This window comes from Cucumis sativus, chromosome 4, assembly GCF_000004075.3.
Source record: "Cucumis sativus cultivar 9930 chromosome 4, Cucumber_9930_V3, whole genome shotgun sequence".
In the NCBI taxonomy this organism is placed as follows: domain Eukaryota; kingdom Viridiplantae; phylum Streptophyta; class Magnoliopsida; order Cucurbitales; family Cucurbitaceae; genus Cucumis; species Cucumis sativus.
Window position 1 is genome coordinate 15472470 of NC_026658.2, and position 17563 is coordinate 15490032.

At 29.9% G+C, this 17563-nt stretch overlaps 2 protein-coding genes across 4 annotated transcripts; both read right to left on the reverse strand.

Annotated features, from left to right (window-relative positions):
* Positions 1 to 1410: 1410 nt before the first annotated feature.
* LOC101208015 (30S ribosomal protein S31, chloroplastic) lies at positions 1411 to 2219 on the reverse strand. Its single transcript, XM_004147836.3, has 3 exons — positions 1978 to 2219; positions 1821 to 1885; positions 1411 to 1719 (listed from the first exon to the last, which is right to left on the reverse strand). Exons 1-3 carry the CDS (start codon positions 2132 to 2134, stop codon positions 1585 to 1587), a joined length of 357 nt encoding a protein of 118 aa, XP_004147884.1. The 5' UTR covers positions 2135 to 2219; the 3' UTR covers positions 1411 to 1584.
* A 2275-nt stretch (positions 2220 to 4494) lies between these two features.
* On the reverse strand, positions 4495 to 10545 carry CS-AUX1 (auxin transporter-like protein 4). Of its 3 annotated transcripts, NM_001308860.1 has the most exon segments (11): positions 4501 to 5033; positions 5168 to 5425; positions 5563 to 5741; positions 5743 to 5755; positions 5758 to 5770; positions 7372 to 7475; positions 7573 to 7756; positions 8717 to 8829; positions 9311 to 9496; positions 9596 to 9834; positions 10199 to 10476. In NM_001308860.1, coding segments are annotated over 10 exon segments (1467 nt in total). In that variant the 5' UTR covers positions 9791 to 9834; positions 10199 to 10476; the 3' UTR covers positions 4501 to 4811.
* Positions 10546 to 17563: the final 7018 nt, after the last annotated feature.

Consider the following 17563-nt stretch of genomic DNA (forward strand, 5'->3'; position numbering starts at 1 on the left):
CCTGAACCTGACTCTAAATCGCTTGCTACTCCACAACAAACAAAATCTAGGTAGTTTCCGAAACGACTTTTTCCTAGTTAACTTGAGTTTGCTAACACTTATTGTGCTATTCCCAAGCCCTGTCTTTCTGTCTATGGAATAACCAGTTGATGTGCAATTAGTTGTGTGAGATCCAGAATCATGTGAGAGTCCAATCTTGACGGATGCCCAAGCATCAAAGATTTCAACATCGGAATCACTGCCCCATAATGGAATTGACTTTATCATAGGTGATCCACTGTACTTACGGAAATAAGTGGCTAAACTAGTATGTTGCATCTCAAATAATCTCCTCAGAGAAGTGTTTCCTGCTTTCATCAAGTCTAGTAAACTACTGCCTCTACAAGATGATTTAGAAGAGGAAGACAAAGAAGAAGAAGAAGAAGAATACACAGATTTCTGATACTTGAGTATTTGTCGGATTCTTTCCTTTTGGACTTCAGGGTCAATAAACCTAGGTACGTCTTCTTCCTCCTCAGATATCTCTGATACTGGCATAGTTATCTAAAAAGCAGTGGTTGATAATACTAGATGAATGAGGCAACACACTTTATCTCTTTCTGTATAGAGAGACAGTAGAACCTCCAAAATACACATTAAAAGCAACATAGACGGCTGAAATCAAGTTACGAAATATATTATTTGTAAGAGCCGGCCAACAGAACTTTGCTTCACCGTTTACTTCTCATGGTAAACAGTCTATCCAAGGTCGTATCTACCCTTTGTTTATTTTCCTATTATGATTATGAAGTACAATAGGCCTCCTATGGTAACCCTTTAGTTTTTGGTATTTGGTTTTTGAAAATTAAGTTTACAAACAATACTTCCACTTATAAGTTTCTTTGTTTTTCTATTCACTTTCTATAAATGTTTTCAGAAACTAAAACAAAATTTGAAAACGAAAGAAGTAGTCTTCAAAATATAATTTTTCTTTCTGGAATTTCACTAAGAATTTCAAATGCTTCTTTGAAAAATGTGAAAACCATCCTATGGAATTCACGAGAAAACGATTATAAATTTAAAAAAAAAACAAATAAAGGTGGCCTAAGTAACTTCTTTAAGCCTATCACAGAGAGAATTGGATAAATCCTCCCAAACTCCTGTCAGAACTTAGTATACGAACAAGCAACTGACGCTTCCTTACAAAGCCAAACTAAGACGACTTAAAAGAAATTTACAAAACCAACAAGGAGCTGGTAGAATCTTTCTATATCTAACGTTAATATTAAATAGCTCAACTCTAGTCTTCGAATAACATGTATGCGGAAGTTAACTTAAATTCCATTTGAAACAAACGCCTGTAGTGACGCAATGACTATCTATGAAGCATCGATGCTTAGACTCTTGCTCAGAAATGGTTAAAGACAAAGATAGAAGGAAAATAGAGAGAGGCCGTACTTGGAGTTGACTCAAAACGAAGAACAAATTCATGAAGCCGATAAGCGACTGAAGAATTCATACAAAAATAATGCTATTAGAAGAAGTGGAAGTACCTTCTGAATTAAGAAAACACATTCAAATAAACAGAATTAGGATGACCTATGACTAGCTACCAAAAAGAGACTCGTCAATCTCGATCTTGATTTTCTCATTGTCGTCAAATTTATCCTTCCTAGGCGGAGAAGGAGGAGTTGGTACTCTCGGAGTCCCTCTCCCCTTGGTCTTGTCCCGAGGCCTTGCCTGAACATTTTCCCCCCGAAAAAAAATTCAAAATATAAAAAACGATAGAGAAACTTATGGAAGACAGAAACAGAAACTCAAGAAAACATATAGATACATACATTTCCATACGAATGATTGAACCGCTTTCCTCTCTCCGTTTTCTTATCGCCTCTGCCACAATATACTGAAAAAAAAGTAAAGACAGAACAGAAATTAAGCAATGAAAAGTGAACAGAAGCGATGTAAATACTTCAATTGAAGCTAACACACACATACTAGCAGGAATTGAAGAAGGAGATGAAGGTGTAGAGATTGCAAGAGAAGCGGTAGAAGAAGCACGAAGAGATGTTCCTAGGGCTTCAGATTTGGAGAAAGAGAAGAAACGAGGAGATTGAGATGGAGCCTGAAGAAGTCCGAAAGGAAGAGACGCCATGGATGGATGAAGATGAAGCAGAGCGAGGTAGCGCTTGTGGGAGAATCACAAAGATAAGTTTCGAGTGGAGAATGTGACAGATATGATCCTATTTTATAGTTTACCCGGACGGGTTTTCGGAGCTCCGAAGAAAATATAAGACTGGCGCTCTTTGCAAACGACATGTCGTTCCACAAGAGCTATTAGTAGCTGTCAAGTGGGCTTGTTTAAATTTCAAGGCTTACGGCCCCAATACGAGCCCATTGGACTTGTCAGTCTGAGTTTAAAAGGCCATACGAATTTAATAGTATAAGATCAACTTAAATTCCTTCCTTGTGAAACCTCAGAATTTGGGAGAGCCACACAACTACAAGAAGAACCAGTAGACCAAGTTGCGAGTTGCAGTATTACACTTTCTACAAACTTGACAAAAAATCTTGATTTAAAAAGGACATCAAAGTAAGAGCTTCAGCATAGATGACTCCAAAAGGGAGAAAAACGTGTTCATTAAATGCATCTTCTTACCAACTATCTCAGCCTTGATTCCTTCTGCACAAAGGTTTTCATAACTTCTCTCAATGCTTGAAAACCATAGAGAACGACCATAAAAATCACTTACTTCTGTACTCAAATAGCTTGAAAGGAAAACAGTGTGTGTGAATAACAACGAGCTTGAATGGGGGAAGAAGGTAGTGTGATCAAGCTTCGACTGTCGTGCGTGGCAAGAGAGCCCACAGAGCAGGAGAAGGTAGCTCACGAAAGGGAATCCGTCACAAAGATTGAGGAAGAAAATCCCTTAGGAGGTGAAAGACCGACGAGTCGAGCCTTCATCAAGAGTCTGACGAAGAGAAGAAGGGATTTGTACATGGCAAAGGACGTGGATCAATTTGGGAAGGAGAAAAGTAGGAGAAGAAGAAGAAGTCGGGGAAGGAGAAGAAAGGGTATCGTGGGTATGGAGAGAGAAGAAGGAAAATTTGTGGAAAATAAATAAATAAATTTTTTTAAAAAAATAAAAAGTTACATATTTAAGGATCTTTTTCAAGAGTCTTAAACCTTAAAATAAAGTAATATCATTTTCGAAGGATCTATTAACCTTCGAAGAAGGTCATACATTTTTCAAATGAATTATTTAACCTTTGAGTAAGGTCGTACCGTTTTTCGAACGATCTATTTAACTTTTGAAGAAAATATCCTTTCCAAAGGTTTTATTTTAACCTTTGAAAAAAATAAGATCTTTTTCGAGAGTTTTATTTAACCTTTGAAATAAAATAAGAACTTTTTTTAGAGTTTTATCTAACCTTTGAAGAAAGTACATCATTTTTATAAATATTTTTTAAAACCTTCTATATGGGCCTTTTAAAAAATAAAGCAAAACGGCAAAATATTTAGCTTCTATAGATAAATTTTGAAAATGAAAATTCGTAAAAATATTTCTTAAAAATTACATATTCAAAAATAATTATTGGAGTCGATATTATCGAAGGTATTTTCAACACCTTCAATAAAATGTATATCTTTTTCAAAAGATTTTATTAATCTTTGATAAAAAAAAAAAAAATACATATTTCTCAAAGGCTTTTTCAAAACCTCTTGTATGTATAGTTTTTTTCAAAAGTTATTTATTATCCTCTAATAAAAAGAAGATATTATCGAAGGTGTTGAAGAAACCTCTGATAAAATGTATATATTTTTCAAAGGATTATATTGACCTTTGATAAAAAGTACATATTTCTCAAAGGTTTTTTCAAAATGTATATTTTTTTCGAAGGATCTTTAGTAGATATTATTGAAGGTTTTTCCAACACCTTCGATAAAATGTATATCTTAAGTTTTTATTATTCTTTGATAAAAAGTATATATTTTTTAAAGATTTTTTCGAAACTTTAGATGAATGTATATTTTTTCTAAGATTTTTTATAGCCTTCAATGAAAGATGGTTGAAATAGACCATTTTCTTGTAGTAATAGTTACCCAAAAGAAACTACTTTTCAACATCATGGCTGGAAGATATCATACCATTCCAATGAAATATGGTTAAGAGACTTACCCCACCAAATTAAAATACTTTTTTTCCTAAAATCAATTAAGAGTAGAGTTCAAATATTCCTTTGTTGAGTACAGAACAATTCTCAAATTTTAAAATTTCTTTAATATAATAACTAATAACAATGAATCGCTATGCTTTTCATTCATGTTTAACTATGTTGTTTACCATTCGAGCAATACGCAACATGTTATCTAACCTTCGATTTGATTATAATGGTTAGTGTATCTATATATATGATAAGTTAAAAACACATTCATATTCGACTTCCTAATTGAACTACAAATTACACTTCTCATAACCTCACTTTTTCATTAAAAAAATACTTGTATTCATATGGAGAGAAGAGGGAAAATATTCATATATTAATTATGAGAGTCAAACATAGACATAACACAGAAACATAATTTCTAACTACATCTAGAAAAAACATCACAACTTAGGAAATTAGAGATTAAAATGAACTACACTAAGAACTAATAGATAAAATTAAATGAAATAAACAAAAACCCAAAGACACACATATGAAAATTAAACCTTTTTTTTTTTTTTCAAAAACAAAAAGAGGAAAATATTACTATTTCGCCTCCAACCAAACCATATTGACGTTTATGTTACAGAGTAGAAAGTGAGTGAGTTGGGAAGCAAGTGGACTTAGTGACGATGTGTCGGCGGAGGGGCAGGAGGATGAGAAGGCTTGCATTGATAGCACTTGGCAAAAAGGCCGAAAGAGTCTATCTGTCGGACGAAATTGGTGATGCTAGCCCACCCCCCAAACCCGAACCCGACTACGAAGATCCACACCACTATGAAGCTGTTTAGTACGTACATTGCCGTCCAGCTTGGGAGAAAGAATGGTGGCTTCTCCGCCGCATTCTGCCGGAGTATAATCATTTAAAATTATCACCACCTCAATTAATGTTGATACATACAAGTCCACGTTGCGACAAATTAAAAAAGTTGGATTTAATTAGCAATAGAGAGAGATAAAAGGAGTAATGAGTGCGGACCTGTCTAGCAGAAGCTTTTCTGTAGGTAAGCATATGAGCGGCGGCGGGGATGATATAGACAGTAAAGCTAACCAAGAGAGCACCGACGGCGGAGTTGATTGGACCAAAGAAAGGGAAAATAATAGCCAAAAACCATATTGGTACAACCACTGGCAGCCTCACCAATGCCCTTAAACATAGGCTCTTTGTGTCGTGCATTCCTATTACTTTCTCCCACACGAAGTATAGCGGCGTACATGCAAACCCAAATGTTATGAACTGCAGACACCATTTTCGATATCACAAACCCGGGCAGGCCCAATTATTATTTAACAACTTTCCATTCTAAATACAACTTGATCTTGTTATATATATATTAAAAAAAAAAGAATTACAAGGGTAAGAAGAAAACAGACCTGATGAATGAGCATTAAGATAACAGCGGCATCACGGAAGCGGTTCTTGGGAAGGAGCGAGAAGGCATTGGAATGGTTGAGAAGTTCATCACCGAAGGCCCAATAAACGGCGGAAGCTGATGGCAGCGTTAAAGTGAAAACGTACAGCGTAGCCATCAAATAAATATACTTAAATTTCTGGGGTTTCCACATCGCGTGCATTATTTCCCTGTCAATAATAATTTTTTAACATCCACATTACATAATAATACCATTCCCTTTCTTTTCTTTTCTTAATTATTTCATAATAATGATTATACTAATTAATTCCCAATCAAATAATACTGCAAAAGTTGTCCAGTTTAGATTAATTAACCTAAACATTTTTTAAAATTTTGTAAAATCTATGCTAGAAATTAGAGTAGAAAAGTCTACTAATGTGAACTTTCTCTTTCTAGCACTAGTGGGACTCATAAACTGTACCAATTATAAAATTGAACTATTAATAAAAATATTTAAAAATAAATTATTATTGAAATAATTTGGACCTCCTAAACACATGTGAACACCCTTTTTGCCTTTTCCTGCCTAGAAAATCTCTCTTTTCTATATATATGTAAAAATTAAAGAAAACATATAAAAGAAAAACACTTTATCACTCCTTTCACATTATTGACTCTATAATAAATAAATTGGTGCTTATCATTCCATTTTTATAATACTTGATTTCAGGATGAGTTTCAAAATAGCTTAAATTATAATATATTCTTTACTTAGTTAAAATTTTTTGATGAAGTTATAATATTACTACTTTATACCTTTCATAAATTTCATAAATATTTCAAAACTGTAACAAAAACTCGGGAGGGTGTAGAAATGTTAAAATCTGAAATTGGTTTCCAAGTAAAGAATATAGCTAAATATAGCATTGTAAATCCAATTTTTGTTCGATATTCTAACAAATGTATATTTTAATGTTTAATAATTTTACAAACTTTATAATGAAATATAGAAATTTCTTAGACAAAAGAGAAAGGAACTTTTTCTAATTTAGAGGCTAATTATAGTCTATGATTGATGAAAAGCATTTAAAGAAAATATTTAAGTTAATTATTGTTTAAGATTAAAGAAAAGTAACATAAACCCACTAATTTACTATTTTTAAAATGTGGGTCATTTATGACACTTCTCTCAAACTTGGTCTTTAAATAGATTAGCTAAGGTTGTACGACCTCTATACCTAGTATCAACTATAGGACCTCAAAATAAATGAATAACCCTTTTTCCTTTTAATTATTAAATCATAGCAACCTACCTATTTAGTATGGAAGATTTTCCTAAATAATAATGTCTCACCAATAACATCCTAATACTCATTTACATTTTTATTATTAGTATTCGACATAGACATATCACCAAATAAAAACAACAGATAATTTTATGTTGAAATGAACATAATCCAACTGACACGTGTTTTTATTATGAATCTCAATGTGGAAGATTCAATTTTCTTATTTCACGCATAGAACGTGAATGTAACTGATTTAAATATATATTTATATATTTATAATTACTTTTCAAATATCTATCACTTTCGTTCACATTTTCCTCTCGTTTAACAATTTAAACCTTTTTTCTAAGTTTTATAATTGAGAAGAAAAAGAATAAAAAAAACAAATCCCAACATTGGAAAAAATAATAAACAAAAACAAAAGTATGTAAGCAAAGTCGTAACTCCTAAGATCTAAAACAATTAAAAATCCAAATGAGAAAAAGGAAAGAATATATAATTTAGAAAATTGAAATTAGTATATAAGAAAGAGGGGAGGGACTTACACAGTGACAGCGTGGCCGCCGAAGGTGTAAAGAATATTGGTGGCGCCAGTGAAGTAGAGCACCAGTTTTGTCGGCCCGGAATGGGTAACGCCTTCAGTCTGAATTAAACACACACACACACATACACATATGTATTTAGGAAAAAGAAAAAGAAGTACAGAGAGAGAGAGAGGAGGGCGGAGAGGAGAGAGAAACCTGGCCGTGAATAAGGGCGGCGGCAGCCAAGTACCAGGCGGTGTAAGTGGTCATACCAAGGCCGAGAAAGGACCAAATCCGGTAATTGTGAAAAGAAGGGATGAAGACAGTGGTGGCGCAACATGCTCCGAAAATGTATGTCCATGTTCTTTTGTCCAAGTGGTCATTAATGTAATAGATATTACTGTCCACATATCACATTTCTCAATATTATTTCTCATTTCATCACCTTTTTTTTTTCTTTTTTAATATCTATTCTCTTTATCTATCTACTCTAACGAATTCTACAATTAATTACAATCTTAGTTTATTGCTGCTCACATTTTCTCAATAATTTACTAAATTCTTACCCAAATTTCAAAACATTTTGTTTTCCTTTACTATTTACACTCAAACAAAAACACTAAGATCACTAAAGGTTTTACATTTTATACTTTCCCTTATTTATTTTATTTGAATGTACAAAAAACAAAATGAACTAAAATAGGACACTTTAAGAAAAATAAATAAACACATAAATAAATATCCACCTGATTTTGTCCTCAAATATCTTTACACTATTTAAGACTGTGCGTGACGGAAAAAGAAAAGCATTATCAAAAAGAGGGGGAAAAACACTTTTAAGTGATTCTTTTTTAGTTCTCTAATTTTGCCATTTTAAAAAATATATGAGTTATTTGACTTATATATTCTACTTTATTTCCTATTTATGTAAAAGGGATTTTTATAAATAAAAAAACAAAACAAAACAAAAGTAATTAAAATAAAGCAAAAAAAATTATAAATAAAAGTTTAAGGTTTTAAAAGAAGAAAACATAAAAATAAAAGTGGAATACAACTTAATAATATATTTTCTTTTTCTTTTTTAATTATTCATGGACATGACTTAGAAGAATCTAAGATATACTTTAAAATAATAAAGGAAAAAAAGAAAAGCAGTATAAATAGTAAATACAGAGGATTAATTTTTTTTGAAAAAAATAATAAAAAAGTACTTTTTGGTGGACTAAAAAGTAAAAAGAGTGAAGTGGCATTTGTTGATTAAGAATAAAAATGAAGATGATAATAGTTATTAATTAGAGATAAATGGTTAACTAAATAAATAATTAAGTAATATAGTAGTGATTAGTTTTGATATGGTTACCTTGCGCATCCAATAAGCTGGATGACAGATCCGAAGAGAAGGAAAGTACAGTTGAAAGCGAGCCCCAAAGCCTTCCAGTGAGGTCCCAATAGTCCATCAAGTACTTCGAACCACTGCAAGTGCAAACCAAAACCCCTGTTTTTTATTATGTCCAATCAAATCCATATTCATTCCTTTTCATCCTTTTAAAACAAAATATGGTCTTACAATATTTACAAAAATATAGATTAATATTTCTGGATGATGATGTTACATTAGTATATATTTTGGTTAATTTTTATATTTTACAAACTTTCTTATAATTACTCTAGAAAAATAAATTTAATTTAATCATTTCAAGAAACTTCTAAAGTAATAATACTCGAAAATTGACATCTTAAATTAATAATAGTTGTTGAAATGACAAAAATTGAACCCTTAAAATTTATATTATTGTTACTTTATGAAATTTGAAGATACAATTTTTACAATTCCATAAAATTGAAGGAATCGTTGAAAAACTAGAGAAGCGGTTGAACGTAAGAACGAGAGAGAAATATAAAAGTTAGTCGGGGGAATTTTAAACTCATCCTCGAAGGATTTTGACAATGGAACCTGAATGACATGGTTTTTGAAGTTAACATTCTCCTTCTCCTTCCTGCTTCTGTATTCGATATACAGAACACTGATCAAATACGCTGTCCAACTTCCGATCAGCCCATAGAAAATCTGAAAGATAATTCCGGAGAGCATTCCGAGTTGTGAAAATGAGTAAGGCAGAGTCAAAAGCACCTGAGCCACCTGTAAAAATTTCACATAAACAACAGACAAATAAAGAGATTCAGTGGTTTCCCGGCGAAACTACGAGCAGTGTTCCGATGAATTTAATGAGAATTTTACTTGGTTTGAAGCACAACTAAACCAAGCATCCCAAGCAGAGCCGCCGTGCCAGAGGAGGTTTTTCATTTGAAAAACAGAGTTCTGCGGCTGTTCTCCGCCGTCGGCTTCTTCCCCTTCCTCCTTTCCTCCGCCGTGCTCCACCTCGTTCGCGGTGGTCGGCACAATCGCTTCCTCTGCTTGTTTCTGTCCCAACATTTTCGTTTTCCGCTTGAAATCAAAACGTCTAAATCTTCACAGATCTGTTGGAATCAAACACAAACAAGACAATTATATAAGACAAAATCCATCTCAAAAAATTAATTTATTTCAACAACAGGAATAATAAGAACTGTTTCTCTAAACTCACACACAAAACCCCAGGAAAACGAAAGTTCCCAGATCCAAAACTCAAATTAATCTAAATCAAATCCCCAAAAATTTAAGAAAATAATAATAATAATAACAACCAAATTGATCTCCAAACAAACAAACCAACCTTACTCGAAACGTCACTTTCTTCAAGAACCCAAAAGAGGAAAAGAAAAGAAGAAAGATCACCCAAATTGAAAAAAACAGAGCAATAAATCTCGAAACAGAAGAAAAGGATAAGGGAATTTGATTTAACTTCTGTGGGGGTTTGAAACGCTTTAAATGAGCTGAAATCGAAAAGGGCTAGGCTCAGAAATTAATGCAAGGCGACCACTAGAGTGGTGCTCAACTCGAAGACGGCGGCCGACGACGGCGACGGCGAGTGGCAGAGAATCTAGAAAGAAAAGAAAAAGGCTGCAGAACAGAGTATAGAAGAGGCTTTTTCAGCACAGTATGTGGAAGGATGAGAATTATTTATACAAAAAACAAAAGTAAGAGAAGGTGTTTTGAGTTCTTGAATTTTTGGGGTTGTGGGATTCGATTCTTGTTAAGGCGTTGTTTTGGAAACGAAATAGAACAAATTTTGTGATATTCTTTCGAATCAACCATTACCCACTGCCTCTATTTATAGCCACCTCATAAACTGTAAATTAATAGCAACTCCCTATGTTTCTTTTTCTTACTTCAAAATTTTCCCCAAAATTACATTTTTGGACTTACTTTTCCATCAACTTTTCATTTTATGTTACAAATTTTACTTTTTAAGTCTATATTTCTATTTTAATTTTATTCTTCTCTCAATTTTGATTAATTTCTATTTCTCATTAAATACTTATATACATTTTGAAATCAAGGTAAATGATAAAAAAAATAGGGAAAGTTAATTAATCATAATTCTTTTTTAGTTTAGTAAATAGATTTAACTTTTTAATTTCTAAAAATTAGTAAATAGATATTGATAGTAAGGAACAAAAATAAATGTCATAATGAAAATCTTAAAATTTGAAATTGAAAGATCAAATCAAATAAGATTTGTAATTTATCAGTAAAATTGCAACATTTTCAAAATTAGAAATCCACTTAAAATTAAACTCAAAAGATAAGGACTAAAGATGTAATATTTTTAAATTTAACAAAAAAAAAAAAAACTAAATCCAAAACTTGGAAATTCAATGGGTTATTTTCTCATTATATTGGATGAGTAATATTGATACAACAAGTTTATACAAGTTCATTTATACTTGGAGGTTAAAATAAATGTTTGATTCTTCTAATTTAAATTTAATTATATTATATTTTATATTTTATCGATTATTTGATCAATAAATCTTAAAATTAAACAAATTTTAAAGTATAAGAATCAAAAGGTTAAATATTATATAAGTCTCAATTTGTAAGAAATATTACTTTCAAATTTGTAATGATTTAGTCAAAAAATGTGAAACTTTTTTACAATTAAGTATATGTTTGGATTAACTTAACAATTACTTTAAACAAAAATTGATTAAAATACGTGTCAAAAGTTATTTTAAGTGATTGTCAAATATTCTAATTTTTTAAATGATTTTTTTAAATCAAATATTTAAAAATACATTTTAAACGCATTTTTATTTTTCAAACTTTAAAATGGGATAAAATCAATATTGTATTTGAAAATTTGTAACTATTTATTATTTATCGTAAAAAATATTGTTACAAAAAAAATTATCCATATTTTAAGTTATGAATTAAATATGTGTTTAATAAATAGAAAATTCTTAAAAATAGAATATTAAGTTATGAATTAAATATGTATTTAATAAATAGAAAATTCTTAAAAATAGAATTTTTAATAAAATATTTACCGATATATTTTTTTTTAGTAATATTGTTGTATCGAGAGTAAATAATTTATTTTTCTAAAAAATATCTCTTTATAAATTATAAAATAATAAATCATTACATAATTTTTTTTTACACACATAATTAGATTTTTAAAAAAAATTAAAGGTGATTAAATTATTACAAATATTAAAATATAGAACCTACCCAACCCAACTAAACTTTGTGGACTTAATACATACTAAAAATACTTACCCTAAATTAATATTTCATGAAAGTCCTAACATAAATAAATAAATATATAATTTTAATATTTCGTATTTCATAACTTTTAAAAAACTTTGTTAATTTATACAAATATATCATTAAAGTCTACCCTATAACATAAAAGAGTAAAATTAAGTACCACTTTTTCCAAGTGCTTTTAAGGCCAATTGCTGTATTTTTAAATTTCAGAATTTAGTACTCATAATTTATATAAAACATGAAATTAGTCCACATGGTTTGTATATTTCCAAAATTCTTTCCTTCACATTACCGTTCATACTATCTGTTTCACTGAATAAATTAAGTTTGAGATCCAAAATCAAAATTATATTTCACTATAATTAAATTGTTAACATTTAATGACTTACTAAAATTTTAGAACAGTGAAATTTGATAGTTCATATTTTCTCTTATTATTATCATTACAATGTATAATTGACATGTCTATACATTTTTAGTTTTTTTTTTTTTTTTTGTCCTTATTTTTATTTTTTATAATTAAATTAAAATGAGTTTGAGATTAAAATCATAATTTTTTACAATATATATATTTTTTAACTATTTCAAATATACTACCTTATTAATATTACCATTTTTATTTATCAATGCCCCTTTTAAGCAATTTTTTTAAAAAAAATGAAATAGAAATAGAAATATTAAAATCATAATTTTATTTGTGTGTTAATCCCTAATGTTTTGTTCTTTAAGTATGATTGTTGATAGTTGAAGATCCTTAAATATAATACAAAAAGGAAACAACGTCACAATTAGGTTATAAAAGAGATGAAGGGAAAGAAGACAGTGAAGACTTTCTATGATAAGATCTAAGGCCGAAGTAAACAATTATATGCAATATGAATTAATATCACATGGAGAAATTATATTAAAAAATTATGTTACATTCGAATGTTCGTGTACATGTGTATGGATTCACTAACGAAATTATATGTAATGATAAAATTAAGGTAGTAAATGTTACATTATTTTATTCAAGAGATATCGATTAATTAGTGTAGTTATTGTTACAAAATCTTTTTCGCTCGTAAAATTTAAGTTACATTAAACACATTTCAAAGTCTCTATTTTCTAGCTCTTCTCGATCTCTAGACAATTACTAACTTGATCGTCGAAACGCTGGTGGCTAAGCACTACACCAACAAGATTCTCTATTGTACAAACAATTGTTAAACTTTATGAACGTTGCAAATTCAAGTTAGTACCAACATATAGTATCAATGTGATTTTTTTTTCTCAACTTGTTTTCCTCAAAAACATAACAAAAAAAGGCTTTTTTCTTTCTAAATTTTGTTTGTAACGAAAACTTATTAGATGTTTATAGTTGCAATATCGAGTAAAGTATAAGATTAACCTTATAATACTTATTTAGATTTGAGATATAACTTTTAATGAAAATTGAAAGTTTCATGTCAAAGTCGATAACTACTCCGACAAGCATTTTTGCCAAATTTATTCTCTTTTTTTTTTTATCAAAATATATTCAACACACGAGACTATAATAAATAAGATTGTCTCCTAAAAACAGTCAAACTCGAATTAAAAAATAACATGCTCCATAATAATTACTAGATACAAATTTGAAGTACAAGTGTGTGCACTTTCTCTCTCTTACATCTAAAAGTGTCAACTACGATGTGTTGATATCACCAAATATTTTTTCTTGTCAACGAAATCGTTTGAACAAATTTTTACTCAAATTACATAAGCGTACGTGATGTTATGTATAATTTTCTACCATATTTTCCATAATTATAAATGCCCATACCAAGAAAGCAAAATGATAGGTGATACGAAATAAACTATTTTCCAATTCGATTCATGAGATTTTTTATTCTTATCCTTTGTTTTCTTCTTTTTTGGGGACAAATATTTAATTTGGTTGGATCACCCATCCTCGATTGTCAAACTTATATATTATTTCTTATTTTTTTCATAAATTTGTTGAATTAAAAGTAACGAGAGTGACAAAAAGTGATAAAGAGGAACCGATTTTTCTAATTGAATTTTTAACCTTAATAGTCGAGTGTATAGATTCAATGTCATATTTTTGTTGGATAATATTTTGGTATGCTCATACTTACGTACAAATAACACACAAACTCTTTTTAACTTCTTTTAATTTTATTTGATTTTTTATTTTTATAAATTAATTAAGTCTATAAACATATATTCCATGTCCATCAAACAAGTTTTTAAATTCTTAACCTTTATAATATACTTTTTTTTCTTTAAGTTTTTAAAATCTAAGTGAAATTTTTTAGAACTAAAAAAAAGTAATTTTTGAAAATGTATTTTATATTTTGAAATTTGGCTAAATATCAGAAAGTATGGTAAAAAATAAGTGGAAATAAACTTAATCACTTTATAAAATAAAATAATCCCAAAAAAGAAAAAAGTATTGTATAATAAAATTGTATGCATAAGCTACCATGCCAATTTAAAATTAATAAAGTAAATGACATCATTAATTTTCTATTCACTCATTCTAAATGAGTTATTACGTCAAATTTCCATTTTTGACAAACTATTTATATCTCATACAACAAAATTTATTACATTTAAATATTTTTGTAAATATTTTATTTTTGATCCTTTTTTATTTAAATATTGATAATAAAATTTAATATAATATAACGATAAATAAATAAAGGACCGTTTGAATCGTCCTCACAATGAATTCCTTTCAATTCAATCATTTTATTTTTTTTAAATGGTTTATTTTAAAAATAAAAAAGCAAACACATATAAATCGTTAGGAATTTTAAATTAGAAAATGAAAGATTACATATTAAATGGTTATAATAATTATAAATTGCTATAAATTTGAGAAGGAAGAAAAAAAAAAGTTTTAATTTGATTGACTCAGTCAAAGTACGACGTGGACCGAGAGAATATATATATATATATATATTTAACAACCATTAATTTTTCTGGTTCATTAATGGTTGAATTACATCTCCGCTCCTCACACAAAGAGTTAGCCGTAGATCAAGCCCATGACGACGGCTCCTCAACTCAATAATCTCCCCGACCCGGCTGAAGCCACGCGCAAGACCAAACCTCTTACAACCCCACTCTCCGCCGTCCAATGAGTGCTCATAATTAATCTTCCGATTCCCCATTTTTGACTTCGGCGGCGGGGGCGGCATTTGGCAAGGCCCATCGCCGGGTGCCGGCTCCACCATGGATCCAGCGGCTGAGAGACACTTTATTTATTGTTGTTGTTATTTTATGAATAATAAATATCCTTAAAAAGAAATTTCCCGGTGGGATCAACAGCTCAGATGCAATAAGGCAATTATTATAGAGTGGTAGACAGAATAATCACACGTGACATAGAGCATAAAGTGCTTCAGTTTCTAATAAAAAGTTTACAACTTTATTTATTAAAGTCAATTTCATGGGTTCTCTTCAAACCCTAAATATAAACCTACTACTACATCATTCATATTTACAACTCTAGATTACGAACACTTTTGTTAAAGTAAATGTACTTAGATCCATCCCAAATTGAATAATCATTGTATACTCTCCTAAAGTCCAAGATTTTATTATCCATTTTTCTAATTATTTTACTAAAAAATTACTAATACTTAAATTAATTTATTTATGACATAGTAAAATTTGAGTCAAATATAGATGTTTTAATTTTGAATTTTCTGAATTGGTTGGAAGATGTTCTTGTACTTGTTTGGGTTTTCTTAACATACACACATAAAAATCAATTAATATAGTTCAATCAAAAGAAATTTCTTTAGCTTTTATGGTAATATTAAGTTTTGGGTTTCTAGGTTTAGTTTAATTTAGTTTAGTATACAAAGTGTATATTAACTTGATACATTCATTAATTTATTAAATGCAATTTAGATATATTCCAATCAAAATAAAAAAAGTACAAAAAGGTAGGAGCTTTTTCTTTTTCCTTTAACTAGTAAGTAGTCAAAGCAACAGATATATATATATATATAGTACCCTAATAATACCTAGTTACTTCTATTTTTCTTTCTAAATTGTAAGACTACTTCAATTTACATTGAACTCCTAATCAAATGCCATTGAGAGTAGATAATAAGAGTAGTACTACAAAACCTAGCCTTTTCAACCTCATAAAAAAACTATTTTTCATTTAATTTTTTAAAATAGATTGAAATTGTTTTATAATTACAAACAATCGTAGAATTATTTTTATAAGTAAACGTAGAAATGTGTAAAATAATGAAATTTGAAAGAGGTATCCAATGACAATGATTTGTGGAAATATTTTTCAACATGTAACAGTGATGGTGTGTGAGAACATTCTAACACATGAATAAAAAAACCGATCGGGAGATGACGGCCGGTGGTGGTGATGGTGGTTATAGTGGTGGTGATGGAGCCACAAGTCCACAATGAATGGGAAAGGAAAGAAAATAACGAAAATGTCACTGAAATGCCATGCAAAGGGTGACACGTGGCAGCCGGTTTAGGGGGATTTGTCGGGAAGGTGAGGCCCGGGACCCGGCCCAACACAACCCGCACTTAAAACTTTCCGGTCCGGCCACTAACTAAAGACTTTGAAGTAAAAAATAAATGTTTAATATCAATGAATTATTTATTAATATTATATAAAGTATAATATCGTTTTTCGCGGGGTGACCAAAAACGTTTGTCATTTGACTGCTGCTAAAGTGAACTAGGTGAGGTGGAGCCAACCAATAAAAAAAGGGCTGTTAAGAAGATTTCGTCAACACATTTAAACAAAACAAATATATATGTAGATATAGATTTATTGCTATTAATATTAATTTGGTTTAATTAAATGTTGGGTTTAGTGGAAGAAGTAATGATTAGCGAATGGATTTAGACGCCACTAATCTTTACTCTTAAAGCCACAAAGGATCAAAATTCGGAGCATGTTCCATTGTTGAGATGCACATGGGACCCTTCATTTTCGCCCTCCTCAATTTCCACTCAACCATTTCTTTTTTAATTATATCTTTTCCTTCTTAATTAGTTCTGTTTTTCAATCTTACCAAAAAATAGTATAAATTATTTAACAACAATTATAATAATATTCTAAAGTTTTCGATTGGAGATTGAAATTTCCATACAATTTTCCCAATTTCTACAATGATAAAAATAGAACTTATTTTGTATCCCTTTCTTATATGAGTGAAAAATCACAGAGAATAAAAGGATGTTTATTTTATTTGGAGAGATAGTGAGCAAATATATGAAGAATCTTGAAAGAAAAATATTAATTTGTTTTTCAAAAATTATAAAATTAAGATTTGATAAAATATAAATAAGTAGAGATTTGTATGGTGGTATGGGTGGGGCCTTTGTTCATATATATATATATATATACACACACACCAAAAATGCACAGATTGGAAGTGGGTTCTAAAAGGGATTAGTCATTAGAGTAAGGGCACTAAAGAGAGTACCCAATACCTCCACTTAGAGTGATGGGGGACACCCTTTTTACATTTTTAGAGAGAGAGAGCATTTGCCTATATATATTGGTTTTTTAAG

Excerpts from the sequence above, each read along its gene's own strand:
- LOC101208015 (XM_004147836.3), bottom strand. The coding sequence starts at position 2,134 with ATGGCGTCTCTTCCTTTCGGACTTCTTCAGGCTCCATCTCAATCTCCT. Across the intron at positions 1,886-1,977 it reads TCCTTCTTCAATTCCTGCTA|TATATTGTGGCAGAGGCGAT; the intron begins GTATGTGTGTGT and ends CTTTTTTTTCAG. Across the intron at positions 1,720-1,820 it reads TCAATCATTCGTATGGAAAT|GCAAGGCCTCGGGACAAGAC; the intron begins GTATGTATCTAT and ends GAAAATGTTCAG.
- CS-AUX1 (XM_031883639.1), bottom strand. The coding sequence starts at position 9,790 with ATGTTGGGACAGAAACAAGCAGAGGAAGCGATTGTGCCGACCACCGCG. Across the intron at positions 9,497-9,595 it reads TTAGTTGTGCTTCAAACCAA|GTGGCTCAGGTGCTTTTGAC; the intron begins GTAAAATTCTCA and ends AAATTTTTACAG. Across the intron at positions 5,771-7,377 it reads GGCGGCCACGCTGTCACTGT|GGAAATAATGCACGCGATGT; the intron begins GTAAGTCCCTCC and ends TATTATTGACAG.